Consider the following 26,174-nt stretch of genomic DNA (forward strand, 5'->3'; position numbering starts at 1 on the left):
GCAATTATTTAGGCTGGAGAGCCACTTAAGGAGTTTTAGTGAGCTGTTGTGGACTGGAGGGAGCAGGGTGCTGACCTGGTCTGGTGCAGCATGGGGGAGAAGGAGTGCTCACCTAGTGCACGGGGAGAGGGAACAACTGATCCTATCTGTCCCAGATCACATTCACCTTGCACCCACCCTTGGGGATGCCAGATGGAGGAAGGATGGGGTCTCTATGGAGACTGGCTGGGACCCCTGTGAGAAAGGTTTGCTCAGCTGGGTGAATGGGATGGGACTGTGGGTGGCAGAGTGGGGAGCGGTGTCCAGGACTGGGGGGGGTGGGCAGGGATGGGGTACTGACAGCATGGGGCTAGGGCCCAGGGCAGAGCAGCAATCTGCTCCCCACATCCCCTGTGACAGGCGCTGGTTCCACGGGCAGGGACATGCAGGGAGCAGACTGGAGCTATGCCCTGGACCCTAACTCCATGCACTCTCTGCCTTGTGATCCTGGCCCCTGCCTGCCCACTCTCAGAAGTTGTTCCCTCTTCACCTGTGGTCCCATCCCATCTTCCCAACTCAGCATGCCTTGCCCACAGGGGTCCCAGGGTAGTCTCCATGAAGACACTGCCTGCTCCATCCAGTGCCCACAGTGGTGGGTGCAGGGCAAATGGATTGGGCTGCCTTGGCAGTGGGTCTAGGTCTGGCAGCAGTAGTGATGCAGGCAGTGGCAACTGGAAGGAGCCACTACTGTGAGGGCTGCTGGGAAGCTGAGTCTGGCTGTCACGCTGCCCTGGCCTGGCTCTATGCCCAGGGGCAGTGGGACTGGCTCCATGTTCCATGGCCCAGATGGCCTCCCATGCCCGGGCTGGTTAGGGCCAAGAGACCCACCATGGGCTGGAAAGAATCCTTTGGTATGCCAGATCTGCCCCATGGGCCATATTTTGCCCTCCCCTGTTCTAGGTTATCCCAGATGCACCAGTCTCCATATACATGGGTTCTTGCTTCCCTTATGGAAGAAACAGATGGTATAACAGGTGTTATATGTAACAAAGGCTGTCCCCAGGGCTGGCAGTGATGGCCCCTGGTAGCCACTCTGCCTTTGTTTTCCTTGATTCCTTAGGTATGTCCCCTTCTATGTTCCTGCCACGCCTTGCTGTAAATATGTACTTAGAAAAGGGAGGCTGCCCCAGAAATTCCTGAGCGACATTTCACCCACTCATGAGCTAGGGTCTAATTGCTCAGTACAATAAGGACTCATTTTGTGGCCTTCTCACCTCCCCTTCTAGCCACACCCAAGCATCACAGATGTTACCAATCAATCAATTCATGCCCTACTCCCAGGCTCTTCCCTGTTTGTGGAGCCAATCACTGGAATTGGCTCTCTAGCCATGTCTCCACCCCTCTCTGGGTGCTGGGCTCCCTCTAGCTATTTCTCTGCCCCTCTCTGGGTGCCAGGCTCTCTCTAGCCTCATGTCCACCCCACTCTAGGCACTGGTCTCTCCCTAGCCCCATCTCTATTTCTTCTTCTGCCCTGTTCCTGGGCTCTGGACTCACTGTCAGGCCTGCTGGGACATCCAACCTCCCTCACTAGTCCCAATTTCCAACTACTGACATTCTCCAGGCAAGTCCACAATATTCTACTTGCCTGCCCTGATCCCAGGCTCAAGTGTATCCCTGGTGCGAGTCAGGAACTTCTTTGCAGCCCTTCTGCTCAGGAACTCTTCCTTTCATGGCCTCCTGGGCCAGACTGCCTGCTCCAGCTCAGGCTCTGAGCTTATATACTCTCTAAGCCTGGCCCCCTTCCAGTCAGATGCTTTCCCTTGAATGCCACCTAAGCCCTGCCTGCAGCCTTCCTTCTCTTAGTCACAGGAGCACTAAGCTCCCTGTTATAGTACATAATTCGTAAAAAGTGCAGACCAGAAGACAAAGCAAAATCATGGCCACACCACTTGTACATGAAGTGCCCTCAACTTTCTGTGCCTCAAAATGTGGAGTGGGAGCCATGAGCTCTGAAGCCACGTGCTTGGATAATGGGAAGGGACTTTACTTCTCCATCTGAACCACAATTCTGGCAAAAAGAGCTCAGTTTGTCTGACTTTAGGCAGCTGCAGTAGATTTCAACCCATATAAATAATTTCAGAGTAGAAAACTGACATCAATTTAAGTTGAGTTAATGTCTAAATAATCTGCTTTAACACGTAAAAACGTTATCTAACAGATAACTGAGTGGGGTGGAGACAGCATTAGAAAAATCAATGCAAGCATGTTGCAACTTGAAGATAGTGAGAAAATGCAGGCTCCTTGTGCTGACCAAGCAAAGATGTGTATGTGTGATGCATTACAATTTAATCAGGCTTTTACATTTTCAGACTATTAAAAGGTAACTCACACTAAGAAGAATGTAGAGATCAGCACTTTGTACAATACCTTGCAAATGTAGTAAGGAAGACCTCTGAGGTGCCCAGAGACCACCTGTACAGTGTTATAATTACTTCAAAAATAAAACACTTTGGATGTCTACAGATCAATGTTTAGTAGTCTTTATTTAAGTAATGAATAATGGTTTACTATAGCTTTCCTTGAGTAAAAGCCTATAAAACTCACATCAATATCACTATAAGTGTATACTACTTTGACCTGTGTTGTTAAGATTAGTTTCTAATGGTTGGATAATTGCATGAGTAGGTCTACTCATGGTGAACCCACTTGATTTAATGTGGATTTTATCATGGTCTTAATGGCAGGAAAAATCCTTCAGATCTATGAAGAGCTATATAAATTCTCTCACACGCTTGTGTCATTTGTTGTTAATAACATGTATTTTCACCATCTTCAGTGAGAAGCTTTTAATCAGTATTTTAACGAGACATACCTCTACTTTGCATGGAGACCACTCCCCAAGAATCCAACTGTAGCATGGTTTTACAGGGCAATTTCTGTACTGGGTGAGCTGCGTAGGGCATGGCCTTCCTTCTCCTTGTGCCTGCATAATTATGGATCGAGTGCGTGTCATTTGGCCTAAAGAAACAGAGAAAGTACTCATTCATAACACACTGCATTAGAAACAAAGACTTTGCCATAAGAGATGAGGATATAAACAGTGCAGTAAGGCTCAAGTGGTAAGTGATAGTGGTAAGTAACCAGACAGCAATCCCTGGCTTAATTTAATATAGAAGCACTTCATAGCAGCACTGCGGGTTAGTTTATCAGCAGTTCCATTAAACCCTCATAAAAAGAGATGGAATTCATATGTGGCTTTCATTAAAGTAAAATCAGAATACTTTCAACTTCATTTCATAAGCTGTTAGTAATTCACAGAGAGTAGATGATCAGGTTTTGTCCATAAAAGTTTTCTGTATGGATCAGGATCAAGAGCTAAAAACATACCACACAGGAGGAAGCAAATGATGTCTGTAACCGCACTTACATTATCAAAAATACAACTTTTTATTAAGAAACACGAGGAGGTTGGGATACTTTAAAATAACATATTAAAATGAGAAACAAGGCACCCTGACTGATCCACATCTCTCACACCACACATGACTCTCTTCATGCAACTCTAGTGGGTTGCATGTGCTTGACTCCTAATCCACTCCCTATGGTGAGGGTGGGAAGCCTTTTTCCAGCCAGGGAGAGACAGGGCGCCAAAGTCACTCCACAATGATACAGCATCTATAGCTGAGAACGCAGTCCATCAACAACACAGTCAATGCAACATGTCACTGTCAGTGCAACACGGGGATGAACATGTTATAAGAGATCAGCCTGCAATTACTTTGTGGCTGTCAATCAGATGACAAAGCAACCTGTCGGTTTGAACTGCCCTTTTTTTCACCTCTGTCCTCCTCTTGTCTAAGTGTTTGCTCCTTCTTTCTCTGTCTTGTTTTCCCCACCTCTCTTTTCCCCAAATCTTTCTCCTCCATCTCTCTTCTCACCTAGCACCCCTCATCGTTCTGTCTCCTCATTCCCGGGCCTCCTTCTCAGTCCTAGTCATTTCCTCTTTCTACATTCTCCACTCCCTAGTGGAGAGTTGTTCTCTCTTTCCTACCTCTGAAGAGCAGAAATATAAGGTCTGACCCTGTGTAACGCTCACTAGTTCATCCTCATGTTTCTTAATAAAAAGTTGTATTTTTGATAATGTAAGTACGGCTACAGACATCATTTGCTTCCTCCTGTGTGGTATGTTTTTAGCTTTTGATCCTGATCCATACAGAAAACTTTTATGGACAAAACCTGATCATCTACTCTCTGTGAATTACTAACAGCTTATGAAATGAAGTTGAAAGTATTCTGATTTTACTTTAATGAAAGCCACATATGAATTCCATCTCTTTTTATGAGGGTTTAATGGAACTGCTGATAAACTAACCCGCAGTGCTGCTATGAAGTGCTTCTATGTTAAATTAATCAATAAAGATAAGGTATAGTATGTAATGAATTATTATTTATATAAGCTTATCATCATTATTAGCTCATTTTTCCACCAATAAAAAGCCTTTTAAAATAATTTCCCTGCAAAATACTTGGAAAACATGCTTTATTAAATAGACTTGAGACACACTTAGTATGTCTTCAATGCTGTGCTTTGGCCAACAATACTTTTCAATATCATTTTTTAAATTCTCCAAACACATTCCTTGTACATGTAAAACATTTAATTGTTAAAACATTGAACAAAATCCAGACTCATTAGTAAATATCATAAGAAAATTGATGGCTATGGCCTTATAATTTTTAATATTAAATATTCACTATATGTTCACTATTCTTTATAAATGATTTTTTTTAATGACCCAATGGTATGCATATTGCCTGAAAATTGCAAGCACACTAATGGCTATTATGGTCTAGAATCATTTCTATAATTCCCTTTAAAATCCTGCTTGTTTTCAGTAACCCTCCCTCCAGCCCACTGAAAGGAAAAAGAAATGAGGTTACCACGTGTGAACTGAATACAATTCATTAACATTTCAGAAATCTGATTTCTTCTGCCTTTATTCTCTATACCAAGTAAAAGATTCAGAGAAAAAATGTTCTTGCCCAAAATGTGCCTGTTACAGTCCTTGTTACAATTAAAAATAGGAGAAAGGCCTCATGCAGAAGGATGCATAAGATCACCAAATGGAGAGTTTTGCCTTAGATTTGAATGGGACTGCATTTGAGAGGCAGGAAAAATGACTCCTGTTAGCTGATACACACTTGTCACAGATATATACAAGAGACATAACATTACTAATTCATGGCAAGAGAAGGAGGCAGTCTGTTATGGTAAAGGACTGCCATTAGGATTGCAGTCATACAGATATCATCTAGAGTAGGGACAGGCCAGTCCAAATGCAAGAAGCAAACACCCTTGAAATGTGTGGCAGCTGGGATATACAGCTTCTTAGCTGTACTTATTTATAACAAAGAGTAGTTGCTTTTCTGCTGTTTAGGTTATGGCCATGCTTGAAAGTAAAAAAAGAAGTCATCCCTTTGCTACAAACTAATACAATAAATATCTACAAATTGTGATTTCCAAAATGCTTTTTTAGCTAGAAAAATAAAAAGCAAGTTCATCTGAAAAAGCTAAACACAGAAAACCTTGCAAAATCTTTACAGTCACAATGCCATTCTCCCAGAATGAACCTTGTATCTTAAAACTCATTTTAAGATCATTTTTTAAATGAAGTTGCTGAACAAGTTCTAAACCACCATGGAATCAGATACTATTCAGCGATGAAAACCACTGTATCAGTGAAAGGGGAAAAAGCCTCAAATACTTGTGGTATTAGGTCCCATGGCCTCGAAGGAAGAGAACATCTTTATTTTGCCTTCTACTCACTGCTTGTTTTGCCTTTCACCTGTACTAAGCATCATTCCTTCTAATCCCAGGGACACTTCAGCACTGCAGGTATCTGCTCCTCCTTCCCTCCTTTCTTACAGAGCATTTGTATCTAAGGAAGCAAAATTTGGGAGTCTGGAAGCCAACTCCACAGACTCTTGGATGACAGAAAAGCAAGCGTTCTGTGGATGGGGACAATGCAAATGCAGATTGTTTGGGGCTCCTGGCTAGAGCCACTGGCCACATCTCTTTGCATAATGATTACTATCGGCATACGTCTAACGTAAAATGCTTTAAGAAACAGACTTGTCACAGATTTTCTTGGAATTCTGCCTAAGTTGTCTTTGAAATACGCAACATAATTATTCTACGCTAACTTGGCACTATCAAGGCCTCAGGCTGGAATACTATGACCACTTCTGGGTGGTGCACTTTAAGGAAGATGTAAGCAACCTGGAGCTAGCCCAGAGGACAGCACCGGGAATGATAAGCAATTTGGAAATGATGACATTTGAAGAAAGGTTGCAGGTATTGCTGATCATCTCTAAAAAAGAGAAAACTGAAAAGTGGTTTAATAATAGTGTTTCTAATACGGAAGAAAACATTAAAAACAGGATATTGAACATTTACTCTCTTTGTCCACTAGGGGTCTGACCAAAAGTGGGGTAATCTGCAGGAGGGAAGATTTAGGACTAGCATCAAGAGAAACCTTGTAAGGATAGTTAAACGCTGGAATAGGCTCCATTGCAATGCTAGGAAATCCCCTGGTGGAGGTTCTGGAGAACAGGTTACAGAAACCATGTTAGACAAACTGACTAGATGACCTCCTAAGGTCCCTTCATTACTGTGATCTTTATAATAAATTCAAGTGGCTAAAAAACAGAGATCACTGAAGAGATTTTATTTGATTAAAAAGGCATAAAACTCTTAAAAGCACTTATGCATCTATGGAAATAAATGAAATAGTGTACATTTTTCTATGTTGTGATTGGGATACTTTTGTAAACATTTAAATAAGAAGCTGTGAACAGGAACTGAATTGTTATTTTTTAAGCAACGATTTCCTATAACTGAGCTATTACGTGACTGGAAGTATTTTCCGAATGCTTGTTGACCCAAGCCATTGGGCTCACTGGTGAGAGGGGTATACAGTGATCCACCTGTTTGACTAATCCTTGCTATTTCCTTTCTCTCTATCCACAGTTTTTAAAAGAATATACTGAAAAGTGCATTGCAATCTGGGATTATGGACTGAAGAGGATCCCCGACGGCTTTCATTCTTTTCTTCTCCCTTTATATTCTAGCTGGCTGCTCAATAGGAACTCAAGTTGTGGAAACACTCAGAAAAGTATTTACTTTGTAATTATCTCATTGACTGAGACTATAATCTCTGCATGTATGAAATGAACTTTCTCTCCATACAACAGTGGCAGTGTAAAAGCTCTGTTGGTTCTTCCATTTCTCAGTGAACAAAATGAATTTCTCTTTCATCTGCTATGCACTATTAAATGACCTGAAAATGCATAAAGTATGCTGGGAACTGAAAGTGTCTCTTCACATCACCAAATCTGTCAGAAGTTCAGGAAAAGAAGATTGCTGGGTTTGTTATTGCTGGATACTTAAAATTATCTTTTGGAACAATGACTATATTGTCATCGCAGAAGTGCACTTTTATAATAAGAGTTTCCTGCTTTGCCTTGAAAGAAATATTACATGGTCAAAAATGATGTGTAAAATAATGACAAAAGTTAATTCTAGATGACACTGCCAAACGTAGCAGTGTATGTGGCGTGTCTAGATGTCAATGTTACATACACAGCAGCACCACATCAAATTTCTTACGTGTTGTTAGCTAGCATAAAATCTGAAGAAAAGAACAGTGTACTCCTACTGTCTATTAAATAAATGCCGAAAATGTTGATACCTCTTTAATACGAACTTGTTTTGTATTCTCCATTAGGCAAATACAGAAGAGAAGAATGACAAGAAGTTAAAATTAGGTCACTTTATATGTGCCTGAACTATAATTGTGAGGGCCAGCCTAGATAACAAGAGAAAAGATGAAGAACAAACCCAAGCAAAAACTGCATGGTCAATCTCTCAGTCAGCCACTGCAGTTTAAATGTGCTTTGATTAAACAAACCACAAGTTTCATACCTCGGAGAAGACTGGTTTTAGGGGGATTTTGGTTTTTGATTTGTTGTCATTCAGTCTGCAAGGCGCAACATACTGGGATTTCTGCATTTTCTAACCAAGTGAGAAAGAATGACAACCATTAAAAAGGTTGAAAACTCTTGAGGTAAAACCACAAATAGCTTATCAACCAGATAAGGAAGGTGAATATTGTTATGACAATTGTCCTTCATGCCCATATAATAGCAGGCTTTTCAGATATGAACATACATGTGTAAACTTACACTTCTCTTCCATGGCCTATGATCAAGTTTTGGGTCCCTTGATAAACAAGAAATGTCCTGGTGATGGCAGTAGGAGAACAGCAAACTCCAGGTGCTGAAATTAAGTCCTCTGGCAGACATTAATTTAGTCGTGTGACTGGGATATGATGCATTTTATCCTTGATCCCCAAAACTGTGCATCCTGCTATGCTAGATGTACATGGCAGGATGCATGATGTTGGGATCTGGGAAAAAAAATCACCATATACTAGTCATGCAAATGCAGGTCGGGATCCTGGTATGAGGGACTGGTCCCTGATGCTGGGCTTCCTGGGCACCCTTTGACCTTGCTGATGTGGGGAACCGTTGAGCTTCCAGCCTGCTAGCAAGCTAAAAACTGCGTGGTGCAGGCCTGCACTGAGCTGCACTGTGGAAGGCTTTAGATGTTGGTGCAGGTAATCATCATCTGACAGACTTGCCACACAACTTTAGATGCTTGCATGTGAGCTCCCCATGCAACATCCACAGTCTGGCTTTAAGTGGGGACTCATCATTTGCTGGACTGGCCACATACCAGCACCTAAACCTAAAGCACCTAGGATTGGGTGGGAGGGCAGATCCCAGCTCCAGACCTAGGACCCGGTGTTTGGTAGGACAGAAACCGTAGGCTGTCTCTGGAGGTTCGGCAGGGGCAGCTAGCTCGCTCCATTTATGCTGTCGCTTGCCAGATCCCAGACTTTCCTGGGTTCAACAAACATTTAATCATTGGGATGAAGCAAAGGCATCCCCAGCCCGGAGACATGGCATGTGAGTTTACCAGCACTGCCCCAGGCCAGAAAGATCTGCCGCATTTTAATTTCTGACATATACCAGCCACAAGCAACTTCTACATTATATTTGCCATTTTATAGCAGCATAAATTGGTTCAACATGTGGCACATTACTTTTTATGATGCAATTAACACATTAATCATGCCACATATGTAACTTCTGTCAAGGGCTTAAGGCACCTAATTCAAATACTTTTTCTAGGTACAAATGGATGAGGAAGGATCTGTTCTAATTTTAAGCACACAAAGTTGGAAAACTCTAAAGATTACATACAGCTCTGAATGGTGTGTACCGAACAAGAGGATCTCTGCTTAATCTGCAGCTTTTCTATATACCCATTACACATTCTTGTTTATTTTAATAAAGGGAATGATGTCTGTGGGAGCTCCTCCTCACTGACAGCCTTTCCAATGCCTTCACTAGGCTTTAGATTAGGTCCTTAGAGGACTATCCTTTAGCTACGCTATTATAAATCCTCCCATAACAGTACTAGGGTAAGCACGGGGCATTCTAACATATAAAACAATGTCAACCAGAAGTGCTAGTCAGCATCCATAATAGAAACTACCTAACACTACAGCTATTACAGGCAAATATAATCTATTTACAAGCCTCTGTTGGCTCAGTCAAGGAAGGAAAGAGAGATATACTCTATTGATCATCAGTTATAAAAATCAATAGTGTTACGTACTACAGCCACACTAGATGTCAATGCCACATATACTGCAGCACGACATCATATTTCTTACGTGTTGTGCCCTAGCAAAAAACTTGAACAGAAAACAACAGGGCACTCCTACTGTCTATTAAATAAACCACAGCAGAATAACTTACTGGAAGAGACGGACAGAAAAATATGATAGCGATGTTGCCTGTTAAGCAACAGTTAAAAACAGAAACCAAGCAACATAAATTTCAATCTCAGTGATATTTATAATATTTATTCCCCTTTGCCAAAACTTGTTTCTCAGGTAAACCCTTCACAAACTCTCCAAGAGAAGTCAGAAGAGGGAATACGTATTTTGACTATTAAGGACCAATTTTAGCAGCAATATATGTGAATGGTCTACCTTTGATTATGTTCGAGGGGTGCACATTACATTATTTAACTGTATACAGAGCAGTATCACTAAATGATATAGTGATGCATAATGTTTTCATCTGGTGAATCCAGGACAAGAAGGTGAACATTTTCCTTAAGTGTCTTATGGAAGTTTACGTACCTTTTGTTCTTCTAAAGTTTAATTTAAGGATTAATGCTGTTTCCACTGAAGTCAACTGAAAACTCTTGCTGATTTCAAGGGCAGTAAGATGATTAGCCACTTGGAGATGTTAAAAAACCTCCACAAAAGTGGTGCTTTAATTTAAACTCGTTGCATTCCCACACATGTCCAGAGGCGGCAATGCCTTAGCTGGACCTGGCTAGCATGTCTGTATAGATTGGGCACTTCAGTGGGGCCTTTTTGGTGCTTTTATCTAATAGCTGATTGAATCAGCTTTAGTTCAAAGGGCCAAAAAGCCTTGCTGAAGCGCCCAATCTATATAGATGCTGCAGAGCTGGGTCGAAATAATGAACTGCTTCTTTAGGTAAAGTGCATTTTGGGTTGTTTTTTGTTTTTTTTAACATCTACAAGCAGCTGAAATGCTTACATTCTTGGGGCAGTTTTAGTTTTCTGAATATTATGAAGAAATACAAAGCTACATAATGATCGTTGTTACCATAATTAATAACAGCAATAAATTATTATTTACTACAACCCACTTAACGGCATAGTATAATAAATGTTTAATTATTGTATGCTATATAATAATAATAGAGGAAGAAATGATATAGGATGAAAGAACTAAAATTGAGAGAGATATTATTCTGCAGAAGGCATACACAGGCAGTTGCCTAGATCTGTAGCACTGGCACTTGGCTTTGCTAGGTATGTATGAAATCAGTGGGGCTCCACATCTGTTTGGCAGTTCACAGTAGCTCAGTTTGATTCAGGATTAGGGCCTCAGTTTAGTAAATGATATATTCAGAAGACTTCTTCAGGAAAAAAAAGTGACGCAGGCTAGTTTTCAGACCATCACTAGCTCAATTCTGCTTGTAGGATCAGTCTCAGAGTAAAAGAATATACATGGAGGGTATCAGAGTGTAAGAACTGCCACGGCTGGGTCAAACCACAGTTCCATCTAACCTATCTGTCATCTCTCTCACAGTGGCAGAGAGTAGTTATTAAGGCAAAACTATTTATGCAGGGCCTATCCTGACTGACCTGTCTCTGCCCCTCTTCCCTTAAAGCCTTTACAGGCCTAGGAAGTTCTAATTTGGAGGTAGCAGTCCTATTACCATGTTTAATACCAGCTGGTATTAACACACGAATCATGTCTTTCTTGCATGAATTTATCTAATCCTCTTTTGAGCCCAGTTAAGCCGCTAGCCTCTACAACATACCTTATGGCAATGAGCTCTACAAGGCAATTATACAATGTAAAAAATAACTTCCTTTTGTTTGTTTTAAATCTGCTTTCTAATCATTTTATTTTATGTGCCCTAGTTATAGCAATCTGAGAGATGGCAAAGAGCAAATCCTTATTTAATTTCTCCAAGTCATCCACGATTTTATAAACCTCTATCAAATCCACTTCCCCCCACCCCATCAAGCCAGTTGTCTTGTCTCAAAGCTGTGAAGTCCTAACCTATTTAGTCTCTTGTTACACGGAAGCCTTTCAACACCCTTGATCACCCCCTGCTGCCTTTCTCTGTATGTTTTCGACCTGTGCAATATCCTTTTTGAGGTGGGAAAACCAGAACTGCCTGCAGTATTCAAGGTGTGAGTGTACCATTTATTGGTACAGCAGAATAGTGACATTTTCTGTTCCAACTTCAATTCCCTTCTTAATCATTCCTAACAATCTGTTTGCCATTTTTATGACTGGTTCTAAACAGTGGAGTGAACTAGTCACAATAATCCCAAGATTTTTCATGAATAACAACAACAAACGTAGAGCCTATCATTTTGTATGAGCATCTTGAGTTATTTTTCCCCCCATACATCATTTCACACTTATCAACACTAAACTTCGTTTGCTATTTGATTGTCTGTTCACCCAGTTTCACAAGATCCTTCTGCATTTCTTCAGTTGGGTCTGTTTTTCACTGTCCTGAATAATTAGGTGTCATCCACAAATCTGGTACCTTGCTATTTACCCTCCTTTGCAAATCATTTATGAATATCTTAACACAGGCCCCAGCACAGACCCCTGGGAGACCCTACTGTTTAACTCCCTCCATTGTGAGAATACATTGTTTCTATCCACTCTTTGTTTTCTAGCCTGTAACTAGTTACTGATCTATGAGTAGAGACCTTGCCTCTAATTTCATGACAAACCTAATTTCATTAAGAGCCTTTGTTGCAGGACTCAGTCAAAAGCTTTGTGAAAGCCCAGGTACAATGTATCAGTCATGTCACTAGCATCCAAGTGCTTGTTGATGCCCTTAGAAAACTGAAGTAGGTGAGACATGACCTCCTTTTACAAAAGCCATATTGATTCTTTCTCAGCAGGTTCCGTTTATAAACCCCAAATCAGCCTAGCTCTGCTCCCAGCATATGCTGACAGATGTTAAAAAAGGTGCTTCTGGCAGTGAACAGCTGTAGAGTGCTTTCAGGCTAAGTACAGACATTCAAAATGCCTGAGCATGAATTGATTCAATCTTTGCAGGTTAGTCTAACCTGCATAGATTGAACCGATTTGCAAATGACTAGACATGCACTTTTGATTCCAGAAATACAGCCACATGCCTGCAGTGGCTCAGGCTAGAAGCCGGGGAGAGCTAGGGTGAGCCCATGGCTGCAGGGAAGCTGTACTGAGGTGGGGGTGTGACCAGGCCCCAGCAGGCTGAGTATAACTGGGGAGGAGACTATGCTGGCTGGCGTCAGTCCACACCCCCAGCCCTGCCACTGGACTGAAGAGGGGGGAGTGACCCAGATGGGGCAGCAGCCCCTGTGATGGTGTCCTGGGGAGCACAAATCTTTTTCTGGTGTGGGGGGATGTGCTACTACACACTACATGAAGCAAACGGCAGCAGTGGTGCTAGGGGTCCTTTGGGGGGCTATGGCCACCTCAAAATCTGGCTTAGCTCCCGTAGCCACTCCTCTAAGCCACGCCCCCACTGCTCACCCTACATAGGTAGTGGAAGCTCTGCCCACCCTGCTGCTGACTGCAGTGCATCTTCCCACTGGGAATAGGGTTGCACTCCCTGGGACACTATCTAGGGGCTGCTGCCCCATTAGAGTCCCCCCCCCCCCCACTGGTTCATTAGCAGAGGTGGGGGCATGGTAAGATGCCGGCCAGCATGGCCCCTTGAGATGAAGAGGGCAGTGGCCAGGGATCAGGTCCATGCCAGTGGGACAGGGCACTGAGGGAGAATTAAATCCCCCTCCATCTCCATTCACTTCATACTGCTGTTGGAGCTGGCCACACACCCCACCACTTGAGTGGCAAGCAGGGCGAAATGCCTGACAGTGGTTACTGCACCCTTGCCTGGAAGACTCTGGCTGGGGCCCATGCTGGTGGGACAGGGGAGTGGGGGGGATTAAGCATCTTCCCCACCCCCTCCACCTTGTGGGGGTCTGCGTCTGGCCATGCACCCACCCCTGCTCTGTCTAAAGATCAGAGGAGTGGGGCCAGCCTTGCTCTGCTGGACCAGACAGCACAGCCCAGTCCAGCACAGGTCTGCAGAGTATGCTGGGATCCTGGGGGACTCTGATTTAACTTGAACCAGGAAGCGGTTTGGGACAGAAGTTCCATAAACTGGTTTGACCCAAATCAGCTAAGTCTGATACTACATTCAACAAGGTTTATCCTAAACCAGTTTCAGCCATTTTGAAACTGGTTTATATGCACTGAACTTCTGTTCTGTTACCGGTTTAAACCAGTTTCTGATCACTTAAACTAGTTTATGTGTAACTTCTGTCCCCACTGGCTAATCGCATGACGGATGAGAACCTGATGGTGTTTGACACCGAAAAATGCAAGCTTCTCCACCTTGGGAGGAAAAACCTGCAACATCCTTATAGGCTCGGCAGTGCTACGCTGGCTAGCACTATGAAAGAAAGAGACTTGGGGGTCATCATTGACCACTAGATGAACATGAGCCTGCAATGCAATGCTGCAGCTAGTAAAGCGACCATAATGCTGGCTTGCATCCATAGATGCTTCTCAAGCAAATCCTGGGACGTCATTCTCCCCTTGTACTCAGCCTTGGTGAGGCCGCAGCTGGAGTACTGCATCCAGTTTTGGGCCCCAAAATTCAAAAAGGATGTAGAGAAGCTCAAGAGAGTCCAGAGAAGAGCCATGCATATGATCAGAGGTCAGGAAAACAGACCATACGAAGACGGACTGAGAGCTATGACGCTCTTTAGCCTGGAAAAGCGCAGGCTCAGGGGTGATCTGATGGCCACCTATAAGTTTATTGGGGTGACCACCAGGATCTGGGAGAACGTTTGTTCACCAGAGCGCCCCAAGGGATGACAAGGTCGAACGGTTATAAACTCCTGCAAGACTGTTTCAGGCTGGACATAAGGAAGAATTTCTTTACTGTCTGAGCCCCCAAGGTCTGGAACAGTCTGTCATCGGAGGTGGTTCAAGCATCTACACTGAACACCTTCAAGAGCAAATTGGATTTTTATCTTGCTGGGATCCTATGACCCCAGCTGACTTCCTGCCCTTCAGGCAGGGAGTTGAACTTGATGATCTTCCAAGGTCCCTTCCAGCCCTAATGTCTATGAAATCTATGACAAACCATCATGTCTGTTAGCACCCTTTGTAGCAATGGTTAAGGAGTTGTTATCTATCCATTGTTCTCCCTGTGAGACACTGAAGATAATATTTTTTATTTTTACTTGGTAAGGAAGAAACTGCTCTTATATTTCCTAAATACAATGTACACTGCAATTTCAAGCAGCTGTTTTTTGGGGAAAAGGGTGCGTGTTGTACGTGAAAAATATGGAGGACTCATAACATATACTGAATGGAGTTATTCAGATGTAATGAAGCGATTAGCCTTGGCGAGGGTTGGAACCAAAACACTTCTATAATCCTAGTTAGATTAGCTGAGGGCTCAAAGTTCCAGGTCCTCTCACTTTTAATTGGCTTCCAGTGACTTAAGAATTGACTTAAGAAACCTGCAGAGGAGGATGCAAATTCCTGGCCTACAGGTGAAGTAACTTCTTTGGTTCTCAAGAGACTAAGGAAACTCAATGTGCCAAATACCTAAACCTAAATTTCAACATACCTTGTTCCCTTTACTACCTGTGCAAGGTACAGCAGTTCCCTTTACTACCTGTGCAAGGTACAGAGGACATATACAAGAGAGAAAACTTTTTGCTACTGTACAGTATTTGGGGTATTTACTTCCTTTTTTGGTAACTCTTTGTATAGTGGAAGCCAGGATGAAGCAATGACTGGCTTTTGATGATATGTAGGAGTGACTCATCTTATCCTAGTAAGCCACTGTGCACTGTCAAATTATTCTATTTTTTCTAATAACATGAACATTAATACCCTTAGAAAGGTTTTAAAAAGGGAGGAAAAATTCAGCTTCAAATTAATAGTTTCTTAATGGCTGGTGGCTATTAAATAATATTTATGCATTATTCATTTATGTTAAGTTTAGGGAGCACTGTTTTACTGAACTGATGAAAGCTCAACAGACAAAGAATGTGATTAATCTGAATATTAAGCTCTTTGATAGTTTCTGTTACATGCTTTGATCTCTGAAATCCGTCTAAAAAGAGGCTCCCATAGAAGCTGAGAATCCATTCTTTCTTTGTCCTCAAATAAATGTGATTCAAAATAACACTACAGACCTTGAAATCTTTAGGACAATTAGAAACTGTGTTGTAATTCCAAAGCACACCACAGCTTGGAAAGTAATGTCATAGGTGTATTTTGAAGAAAACCTATAATACTTCTTTTAAATTCAGAACGGTAAGAATTAAATACAAAAACATTCAAAACTAATAGTCCTAATGACATTCATTTCTCTGTACAAGATACATACTCAACTGCATATACCTGTACAGAACCCCAGTGATGAAGTAAGGGCCTAAGCATATCCTAAAGAAGGCAGAATATTTACAGAAGCCTTTTCTATAACATAAACAGTTATTATTTTAGTTACTATAGACACAACTGTGCTGATATTTTGAGTTCTGAAGTACAGAGAAGAGTAGGAAGTATCAATTTTAAAAAACCAAACAAAATGTACAAGTCTCACTAGCTTTATCTTTCAGGTTACATTTATCTTACCTGGTTCTACTCAGAAGAAAAGTTTGGGGCTTTTTCTTCAGTGGCTGAATTTACAGATTTTGGAACAAATTAGTAAATGATCTTTGCTGTACGCGTCTGTCTGCTTCTCATATTTGGATAATTCAAAAAAATAGCCTGACAAATTTTAATTAAATTTAAAAAAAAAACTAATTATGAAAAAAATCCAACACCACCATAGAAAAGTCCTCATGGGATTGTAATGAAACATGTAAAAAAAAATCCAAAGAATATTCTGAGGATTTACTACATATTGAAGCAATTCCAGCCCTTCTTAAGTTTGCAGATAAATGTATGTTTCTTTTTACCTGTTCTGAAGGTTCTGCATAAATATTTGCAGGATGGGCTGCACTTATTAACACTCTTTATCACACAGTAAGTCTTTGAGAGATACAGAAAAAGGGTAAAAACAGTCTTGGAAAAGCGCTTACCTCCAACACCACAAGTGTGTGAACATTGTGACCAGGCTGACCACTTGGAAAGCTGACAATTCACAATGCAATCCACGAGGCACTGAATGGTCATTTTTATAGGTTTTTCCAAATGCAGCTATAAATAAATAAATAACAAAAAATGGAAACTGGTTGGTTATCACTAAAATTAGAAAATTTACAAGGATGTAAGCCGGGGGGAGGGGCAAAATACGGCCTACAGACTGGATCCAGCCCACCAATTGATTGCATCCTGCCAGCAGCTGCCCCGTGGCACTCTGCATAGGGCTGAGCACCACCCGGAACAGCCAGCACCGCACTCCCGCCTGTGCCCACTGGCCCCATCCCCACCCCTGATCAGAGAGCACAGCTTCTCAGTGGGGCTACTCTCAGTGTGGGTGCAGCTGCCCAAATACAGCTTGGCTCTCCCCACCTCCAGTGGCCTCCCCTGCTCCTGCCCCTGCTGCACCAGTCCAGGCGGGGTGGAGGGGAGCTGTAGCTGGACAGCACACCGCCCCCCACCACTGCGTGGGGCTCCAGCTCCAGGTCCTGGATGCCTTCCACCCACTCTGCCTGCCTGCCCAGCATACTGGGCTGAGGTTAGGGCTGGAGTCAGGGCCAGGCTCGGCTCCATGCCCAGCACTGTGGAGGCAGCTGTGGACTGCACCTCCACTGCATCTCCTGGGTGAATTCTGCTGCATGCTCCCCCTGCCATCCCTCTCTCCCCCACCCCCAGCTGGCTCCCAGGCAGCCCCCCTCCCACACACAATATACGAGATTAAGACTTTATTTTGAGCTATTATACAATTGCCTCTATGTATACTACTAAAAAAACCATAAATGAGGACAAAAATTATGTTTAAAAATAAAATGAAAATGTTATATTTGATGCTTGATTTTTATATGATTTTTTTATCTATAATTCATTAAAATTATATCTGCTAAATGATTTTGCATGTGCAACCCTCGACAACTCACCAAAATTTATCAAGTGGCCGTCCAGCCAAAATAATTGTTCACCGCAATGTAAACGATACTCATGTCATCATTTTCAGGGATTTTTTTTCAAAGGTGCAGTAATAATGGATTACATTTTAAGACAATTTTACATCTCATAACTTCCCTGGTGCCTTGTTTACTGTAGGCTCCATTTTGCAAGCCCTTACTCATATGACTTCAACAGGACATAATTCTTAGTCCAATTGTTCTCAAACTTTTTAGATTAAAGGAACCCCGCATTAGACTTAAGGCAGCCTTGAATAATGCCAGCCCTTTACTTTCACTCATTTTTCAGTGTGGAAAAACAAAAGAAAAATTCTTTGGCTGCAAAGAACTCAGAAAGACCATAACAGGCAAGGATTTTCTGAGACCGGATTCCTATTTGAAATCTGGATTTACGTGAATCCTGTGTTGATTTTTGCACACAAAGTGCTACTATTGTGTGGCACTCCATGCAGCCTTAAAGGATCTCACAGTACCACAATATGCAAATATGCAAACATTACCCTATCACTGAAATCCAACTTTAGAGTAGTGAAAAGAAGCCATACATTCAATTAGCATACATTATCATTTTCAGACTCTTATTTTCTGGTCCCCCCCCCCACCCTTTTTTTTAACCACTTCCAAAATCCAGGATTGATCATCACAAACTTCCATGACTTGCAAATGTTAAATGTAGACCTCCAAAGGCAGCTTTGTCAGAGAACTGCAATTTTCTATAACCAATGCATACATTAATCTTTAACAGATTTCTCTACTGCATTTGTAAACTTCACCTGGTCACAGTGGTTTATATGCACTGTTTTTCCATCACTGCGCACACAGCTCAAAAGGCGGCTCCTAATCCCTTGTCCACAGGTTGCATTTTCACTCAGTTGACATGTACTCCAGTCTAAAAATACACAATAATTATATTTATTAAAGCAAACGACCACTGCACTTCATTATACCTCAGTTTACTCCATGACGTGGTTATCATTGTTTAATGTGCAGCTTTAGGATTGTGAGCTCATATGAGAAACAAAACAGATAAAAAAGTATAAACGTTCTAAAATGTTCTAAAAAGTAAGTCTCAGATATCCATTAACAAAAGCAGTACATCAGAGTATGTAGAAAACTGTTGAATGCTGATAAAGTATATCTTTAAAAAACAGTTGGCACATTTACAAGGCCATATTATTAGCCTGAAGTAAAATTTCAGTTTGATAAAGTGGCCATAGAAGTTTCTCAAGTGCAACTCCATTTTAAGCTATTTGTTCTCTCAAAGTAATGCTCAGCATTATCTCAAACAGAGCTCTGTCTTAAGTGAAAGTGATATTTCCATTCTCCCTTGTATGTTTCCTTATTCAGAATAATGTTTAACATTTACCTGACCTACCATGAGCTTTGAAGCTCCTTTTTTATATCAAAGAAGAAACTGAAAGAAAAAATATGTATTCTGCTGTCCTTGCTACCAATAAAAATGAAGAATAAGAAAGTATTGTTATTTGAAAAATGACTATAAAAGAGGTACCATGATGCTGCATGTTTGTCTACCGGTAGCTTTCATTTCAAATACGCTGAAGTTATATTTCAAAATATCTTTTTTTCCTGTTACTCCTGAAAACTGAAACACAGATCTAAAAGTGAAGCTGAGTTCTGTGGTTTTTTTAATATATATAAGCACTGGCAAAGATGGTTAAAAAGAGGACTTTTTTCCCCCCTGTTTCTCCTTTTTTTATTTTGGAATTTTCCAACCAGCTCCAGTCATTTGTAAATAAGTTTCTAAATGCATTTTGCCTTCATTTGTTTCTATGCAACCCATATTGCTTTCAGGTTTTACCACTGCTTTCACCTGGGTACTATCCTCTTCAATAGGATTGCCCAGCTATAACATTTCCTTGCAACTAGAATTTTGTCAACAATTCACTTTTAAATAATTCTCGCGCAAGAACAGATTCCATCCCATTCTTGTTAATTTATAGTGCAGCTGCAGCGATAGCTCAAGTAGTAAACACTCATCTTGAACCCCAGCATGCCTGCTTCATCCAGTGGCGGGCACAGGGTGAACGGGCCGGCAGCAGTATCTACAGTGCCAGCAGCAGCCATCGCTGCTGAGGCTGCTGGGAAGCAAGTCCAGCCACTGTGCCACCCCAGCCTTGCTGCACACCCAAGGGATAAAATCCATTGGCAGGCCAATTTTTTAAGTAAAATGTTTTGTGTTCCACAGCAAATCAGCCCAATCAATTCCAAATCCATGAGTCATTCAAAAACCACATGTTGGCCCTACTACTGGCAAACAGCCTCCACCCCACCTGGGGCTTCAGATGCTTTCTAATCACTCGGTTGGCATTCTATGTGCAGGCCCACGCTCGGAGGTTTGGGGTCCTGATGCCCCTGAGTTTTGCATGCTCGCAGCCATATGGATGCAGGAGCAAGCTAGGGAGGAGTCTTCCATGTTCCTGAAGTGGGCAAAAGCCCAGATCTTCCCACTGGAAACGAAAGTGGGAGGTTAACTATACATTACTTCTGCAAGTACTACTTCATGTCAAGAAAGCGGTCATCCCCAGCCACGAGGAAAATCGCATTAGTGATCATGGTATTTCCCTTGCTAAGTATGGCCTGTATTTCGCTCACCCCTGCTTTAACACACAGGTCATTGAGCAGGGCCCCAGCAGTTGGCAGCATTTCAAGCTATGGTAACGCCATAGCTTGGCACTGCTAAGTATGTAGACCCCCTACAAAGGAGCCACATGCTAATTAGACCCCAGTAATGACTGGAACGGGGTGTTCTTGCCATGAGTCCTGAGATGCTCCAAAAATTTATAAGCAAATGAGACATGGGGCAACCTGGTCCAGCTCCACCTCGGGGGGGGGGGGCAAAGCCACACTAATCATGTGACAGGCTGAGGGGGGTGGGGCAGAAGGATTCTGGGAGAACTATTAGGAGCTCATTTCATGGTGTTTGCCAGGCATTTAAGGCTGGTGAAAAAACAGGAATAAGTGGAAATAGGAAAGAAGGACATAGCTCAGCTGTTGGAATGAACAGGAAGTCAAAATATATGCTCATCATGACTTGGAAAAAAAGTCAGCAGTGGGGGGACTGTGTTTAATGGGCATTACCATATATCTGACTCAGATGGGCTGTATTAATTTATCCTTGTGAGAGGCTCCTATCAGCAAGTTTGTCCAATATAGCACATGTATATTATAGCCATGCTCACTGTTGGCTGCATTTAATCAACTTCATAGTTAGTTTCCATTGCTGAGCATATGCTGCTTTTAACACCGACAGATAGATAATGTATTTAATGAGTTTTCCATGTATGTGAATGGAAGATGAGGGGCTTTTCCTCCCATGCTGATTGGGGGAAAAAAACCCTCATCTTGTAGTTGAGTAAATACACCCAAAGAGCAGATTTGCAGAGCGGTAGAGTGTTATAGGCAAAGCCATGTTTAAGACTAGAACCACAGTTTAATATTGTACCTTAAGTTGTCATGTCTCTTCAGACTTTGTAAATGTATAGTAAAAAGTGTGTGAGAAAGATTACTTTTTCCACTTGTCAGGTGAATCACAGTTATGCTTACCTGTCAGATTGTACTGATACTGGAAGCAATTTTGATTGAGAACACAAGGTTGCATTTGTGAATCTTCTGGGCAAGTCTTGGCATTTGAAGGAGACCTTAACACATGGCGAACACGTGTTTGCATAACATTGGGATCACATACCTAGATTTTTTTTTAAATTGCAAAGTAGAAATAGATCTCAGTGAATATTATAGATACCAATTACCTGTGATACATACACATATTATATTGTTATATGGTTATTCCTATATCAGACCACAAATTATATTATTTCCTTCCTGTTATTTAAGCCAGTTTAAATATTTTCAATAATTAACCTGTTTCAAAGGTATCATTAACATTTAACACATCTTTATCCTAATACTACCAAGCCTGACATCTACTATACTCTATTTTGAAACACATCACTTCTTTAACAAATATATCCTATTGCTACTTAAGAGTAGGATAATGGGTTAAGGCAGATAGCAAACAAAAAATTGAGAAGTCTTTTGTTGCGACTCTATGATTTCCCAAGCAAAACCTTGTAGCAGTAAAGATGGATAAAAAAATTAATTACATCAAGTATTTTAGGATTCTTAATGTTGTAACTCAGTTAAAAGTGTGCTTCAGTTCCATGAGTGATCAAGGTGTCTGTCTGAGACACAAGACTTCACTGAGTGACACTTACCTCAGATGGTTAATGCTTAAGCTCTTTTTATTCATGACTCAGAATTGATCATTATTCTTCTGCCGACACTTATTTGTAACTTAAAGACCCCAACAGAAACAGATAGCATCATCTGGAAAAAAACCCTTTACTACAAGGACCACATGAAACACGATCAAAGAATAATGTCATGACTGTAACTGAGCTGCAACTTGGGAACATTCTGAAGATTTAAAGCTTTTTATTTTCAGCCATGCAGCCATGGTAGAAATTACAACAGACCATTCTTTTATACTATATTTGCCACTACACATACTGGTTATGACATTGTAGGCCATACAGGACCACTTTTTCAACAGCAGCTGATACATTAAGTAAATACATATGTGTCCATGCAAATTTAAATACATTTAAGCAAATAGTACATGCTCTTACAAGTCCATGTTAGCATCTCTGTATTTGACTTTCCATCCTAAAGTATGTGTAACAATCTAACAGGTATATTTTAAAAAAATGTATCCCCCTCCTCTCTCACACAATTCTATTTTGTATCATTCCCCCGTTCTCTCCTCACCTCACCTGAGGCAGAAGCCTCTACTGCAACTAGCTCCAAAGCATTGCAGATGTATAGCCTTTGACAAAGTAGATAGAAGTGTCACGGTTTTATGGATGGAGGTTCATAATATCACTTCTCCTTATACCAGGGTAAATATTTTTGTATTCTAAGTGTCATAAAGGGGTGGAGGACCTCTACATGTTTTCTAAGCATCCCTCTACATAGGACACAGACCAATGGCTTGAGGTGGCAACAAAATAGATTTATATTGGATATCAGGAAATTCCTCTTCACCATTAGAACAGTGAAGCAGTAAAACAGGCTGCCTAGGGAAGCTTGTGGACTTTCCATCACTGGAGGTGTTCTGTAAAATTTTAATGTACACTCAAGGGATCCTAGGTAGAGGGTCATGCCTCCCACTGCAGAGGAAGACAGAAAACCCACATCTCTTCCAAATCTGACCATGAGGTGAAATGCCTTCCTGATTCCAAATATGGTTTAAGTCTCAGCAGGAGCACTGGCACGCTCCAGTCAAAATTCCTAGCTTGGCTGCAGCCAACACCCAATGCCTTGGAGGAAGGCTTAAAGAAAAAAACCTTCTGACACATAGCAGAAATGGGTAGGGAATGAGAGGCAGGATTCCCTCCCAGTCCCATGTGGCAACCAGCATAGCCCAGAATCATAGAACCAGAAGAGACCGGTGAGATCATCAAGTCCAGTCCCCTGCCGTGGCCCCACACATCGGCTGATGCATGCCACAGTTCTTTTTGCCTTTCTGGCAACCTCATCGCACTGTTGGCTCATATTCACCTTCCACTTGATCGTGACCCCCAGGTGTCGTTCAGATGCTGTGCTAGCCAATGGACCACCACCCATCATGTAGTTGTGGTGATGGCTATTCCTACCAAGGTGAAGGCCTTTGCACTTATCCCTGTTAAATCTCAGCTGATTCCGTTCCGCCCATGAGTCTGGTCTGTCAAGGTCATCCTGCATCCTGACCCTAACCTCCAACGTGCCCATGTTTCCCCACAGCTTGGTATCATCCACAAGTTTAATCATTGAGCTTTGCACCCCCTCATCCAAATCATTAATGAACATATGAAAAAGCACGGGTCTGAGCACCAATCCCTGGGGGACACCACTGGAGACAGCTCTCTAGGATGAGGCTATCCCATCAATTATCACCCTCTGGGAGTGGTCTCTAAGCATGGGAAATAGCCATAGTAGAACAAAGGCATATCCATGGCTACCTGAATGCAAGTCAGAAAGTTCAGCTGGGGCCTTCTTCTAAAACACAAAAATACAACAGAGCAAGTACACTTAATGGCATCACCAATATTACAGGTGCAGTCACTACAGACTTTGTTCAAGGCCGGCTGCTCACACACCTACACAGCACTACTATGGTGGGAAAAATACGTCACTTAAGTAAACAGAAGTTCTATTTTTTTAAGTCCCTGAAGGACTTGTGAAGGCTAATGATAAGCAAAGATAGGTTTGCCTTCTTACAACAATTACTCTTGAGAGTAATAGCTTTGAAGCTAATGCAACTGTTTAGATGCATACAAACTATCTATAGAAGTAAAGAATCAGGAACAGGCCATAAAAAATAGGGTCTTAAAGAAAAGGTTCTGGTCAGACTGAAGTAAATAGATCTTTTGCTGCTACTGATTAAAAGAAAACTGACACACAGTAAATGGAGCCAGTGGATCCTATTACTAAATCTTGGAACCATACCTATATTAAATATATGCACTACAATCAATTAAACAAATTGTTCACAAGCATATTTAATTCAGGAAAATTCCTCATGAGTATTAATGTCCGCTTAAAGTAAGAACAATAAAGATACCAACAAAACAGTCTGAGCTGAGAGGGAAAATATAAAAATGTGTTCTTTTTCATAAATGCTTGGGAATCTCAAATAATAGATTTTGATATATTAGCTCCAAAATTAAAAACTCATTAAAAGTTTAAAAAACACAGCCATATTGCCTTGCAAGTGCCTATAATACTGAACCCAGTGTGGGGGAAAATATAATTAATTCTCCTATTATGAATAATAAAAAAGAAATTTCTTGCCATTAAAAAGCAAATACAGATCTCAATTAGGCTACTGTAAATCTGGAAGTAGCTTCACTAACATTAGCAGAAATTTTCCTAATATATCCCAAAGGAAACAAGACAAATTTGACTCTGATTTGTTACTGATTTGTCACTAGTCTCCATATGTTTATGTTGTATTAGGGGAATGCCATTATCATCTTAGAGTTATAGGTCTCCATGCCAAATAATTTTACATAGTAATCTTAATGAACTATCCACTGTTAACCAGAGAATGGTCATCTAGTAATCTAAAATAAGCAATTATTCTTAATTATTTGAAAACTAATCCCATGCTAAGTATTTACCAATAGTTTATTACCTTTCCTGCAATTAATTTAATTGTTTGTCCTCACAGGGAAGACTAATAACTTAAATGATTTGCCAATAAAAATCAAAGAGGGTATCTCAATAGAAGCTCCTAATTAGTGTGCTTATATATTCCAGTTCAGAAATCAATGAAGGTGCTGAAAGAAGCAGAAACCTGCAGGCCCTGAAATGCCTACTTTCAGTGTCCTTCAGCCTGAGAACTTGTAATCAGAAAAATTTTGGAAGTAATAGTAGGTACTTTCCTTTTTTCGTGAATGCATCCTGTTGTGTAGTATTATAGGATGTTAACATAACTCATCCCAGAACATTGTACAGCCTATTATATTGAAACAAATTTACTGCAAAGCTGGGCTATTTTCACTCTCAGCTATCTTCTTAGCCACAGCAGGTAGTAGGACAGCCATGATTCAAACAGGTCACAGAACATCCTCCATTTACCTGTGTTAAAATAATAAGTATTTTACTGCCACTCTTGAAGCTGTCATTTTGATCAGCACAACTGATGAGCCATGTTGTTTGGAAACAAGAATATAAATGGTAAACCAAATATGTTAGTTATATTTGAATAATAAAAGAATTTGGAAGGCAAAGTGTTCAGCTGATTATTCTGAGTCCATGGGAAACATACACAAATTTAAAGAAAGAAAACTGTAACTAATACCCTGTAATATTATTTGTTGAATTTCCCTTTACATAAGTTGAAAAGTCAATTTAGTGTTATAATTGATTTTCTGGCCTTACTCTTTCAAGTTATCTAAATAAAAAATTGAGGCAAGTATATGTGAGACTAAGTAAACAGCAGGAGAGGGTGATGTGCAAAGAAAAAGATTAAAGCTAAAATTTTCAAAGGAGCTGAAAGGAGATGAGTACCCATCTCTGCTGGAATAGTAATGGGATTTGGGTGCATAAAATTCTAGACAGAAAGAATGAAAAATATTACTGTTAAATTAAACAAGTAAGGAGTATCTGAATAATATGCAAATAGTTAAGGAGTATAAATAGTAAACACTGGGTTCATCTACACATTCATTAATGCACAGTGGTTACTGCACATTTAATTTAGTACTTGCTTAATGAAGTACTGACTAAATGTGCAGTAACTCATGCTACTGTGCAGTAGCACTTATGCATGTTATTTTTTTGTGATGCTGACTGCATAGTAGCCTAAAACTACCGTGCAGT

At 41.1% G+C, this 26,174-nt stretch overlaps 1 protein-coding gene across 2 annotated transcripts in view; it reads right to left on the reverse strand.

Annotated features, from left to right (window-relative positions):
- THSD7B (thrombospondin type 1 domain containing 7B) overlaps positions 1 to 26,174 on the reverse strand; it is a 678,955-nt gene that overhangs the window by 22,610 nt on the left and 630,171 nt on the right. For both annotated transcript variants that reach the window (XM_090045842.1, XM_090045843.1), the window contains exons 18-21: positions 21,354 to 21,495; positions 18,563 to 18,678; positions 16,785 to 16,902; positions 2,852 to 2,997 (exon numbers count right to left, since the gene is read on the reverse strand). In XM_090045842.1, the coding sequence (XP_089901968.1) occupies positions 2,852 to 2,997; positions 16,785 to 16,902; positions 18,563 to 18,678; positions 21,354 to 21,495 (522 nt within the window). The remainder of the gene's footprint in view (positions 1 to 2,851; positions 2,998 to 16,784; positions 16,903 to 18,562; positions 18,679 to 21,353; positions 21,496 to 26,174) is intronic.

Source organism: Crocodylus siamensis, chromosome 4 (genome assembly GCF_052110815.1).
Source record: "Crocodylus siamensis isolate JL-2025a chromosome 4, ASM5211081v1, whole genome shotgun sequence".
Classification (NCBI taxonomy): domain Eukaryota; kingdom Metazoa; phylum Chordata; order Crocodylia; family Crocodylidae; genus Crocodylus; species Crocodylus siamensis.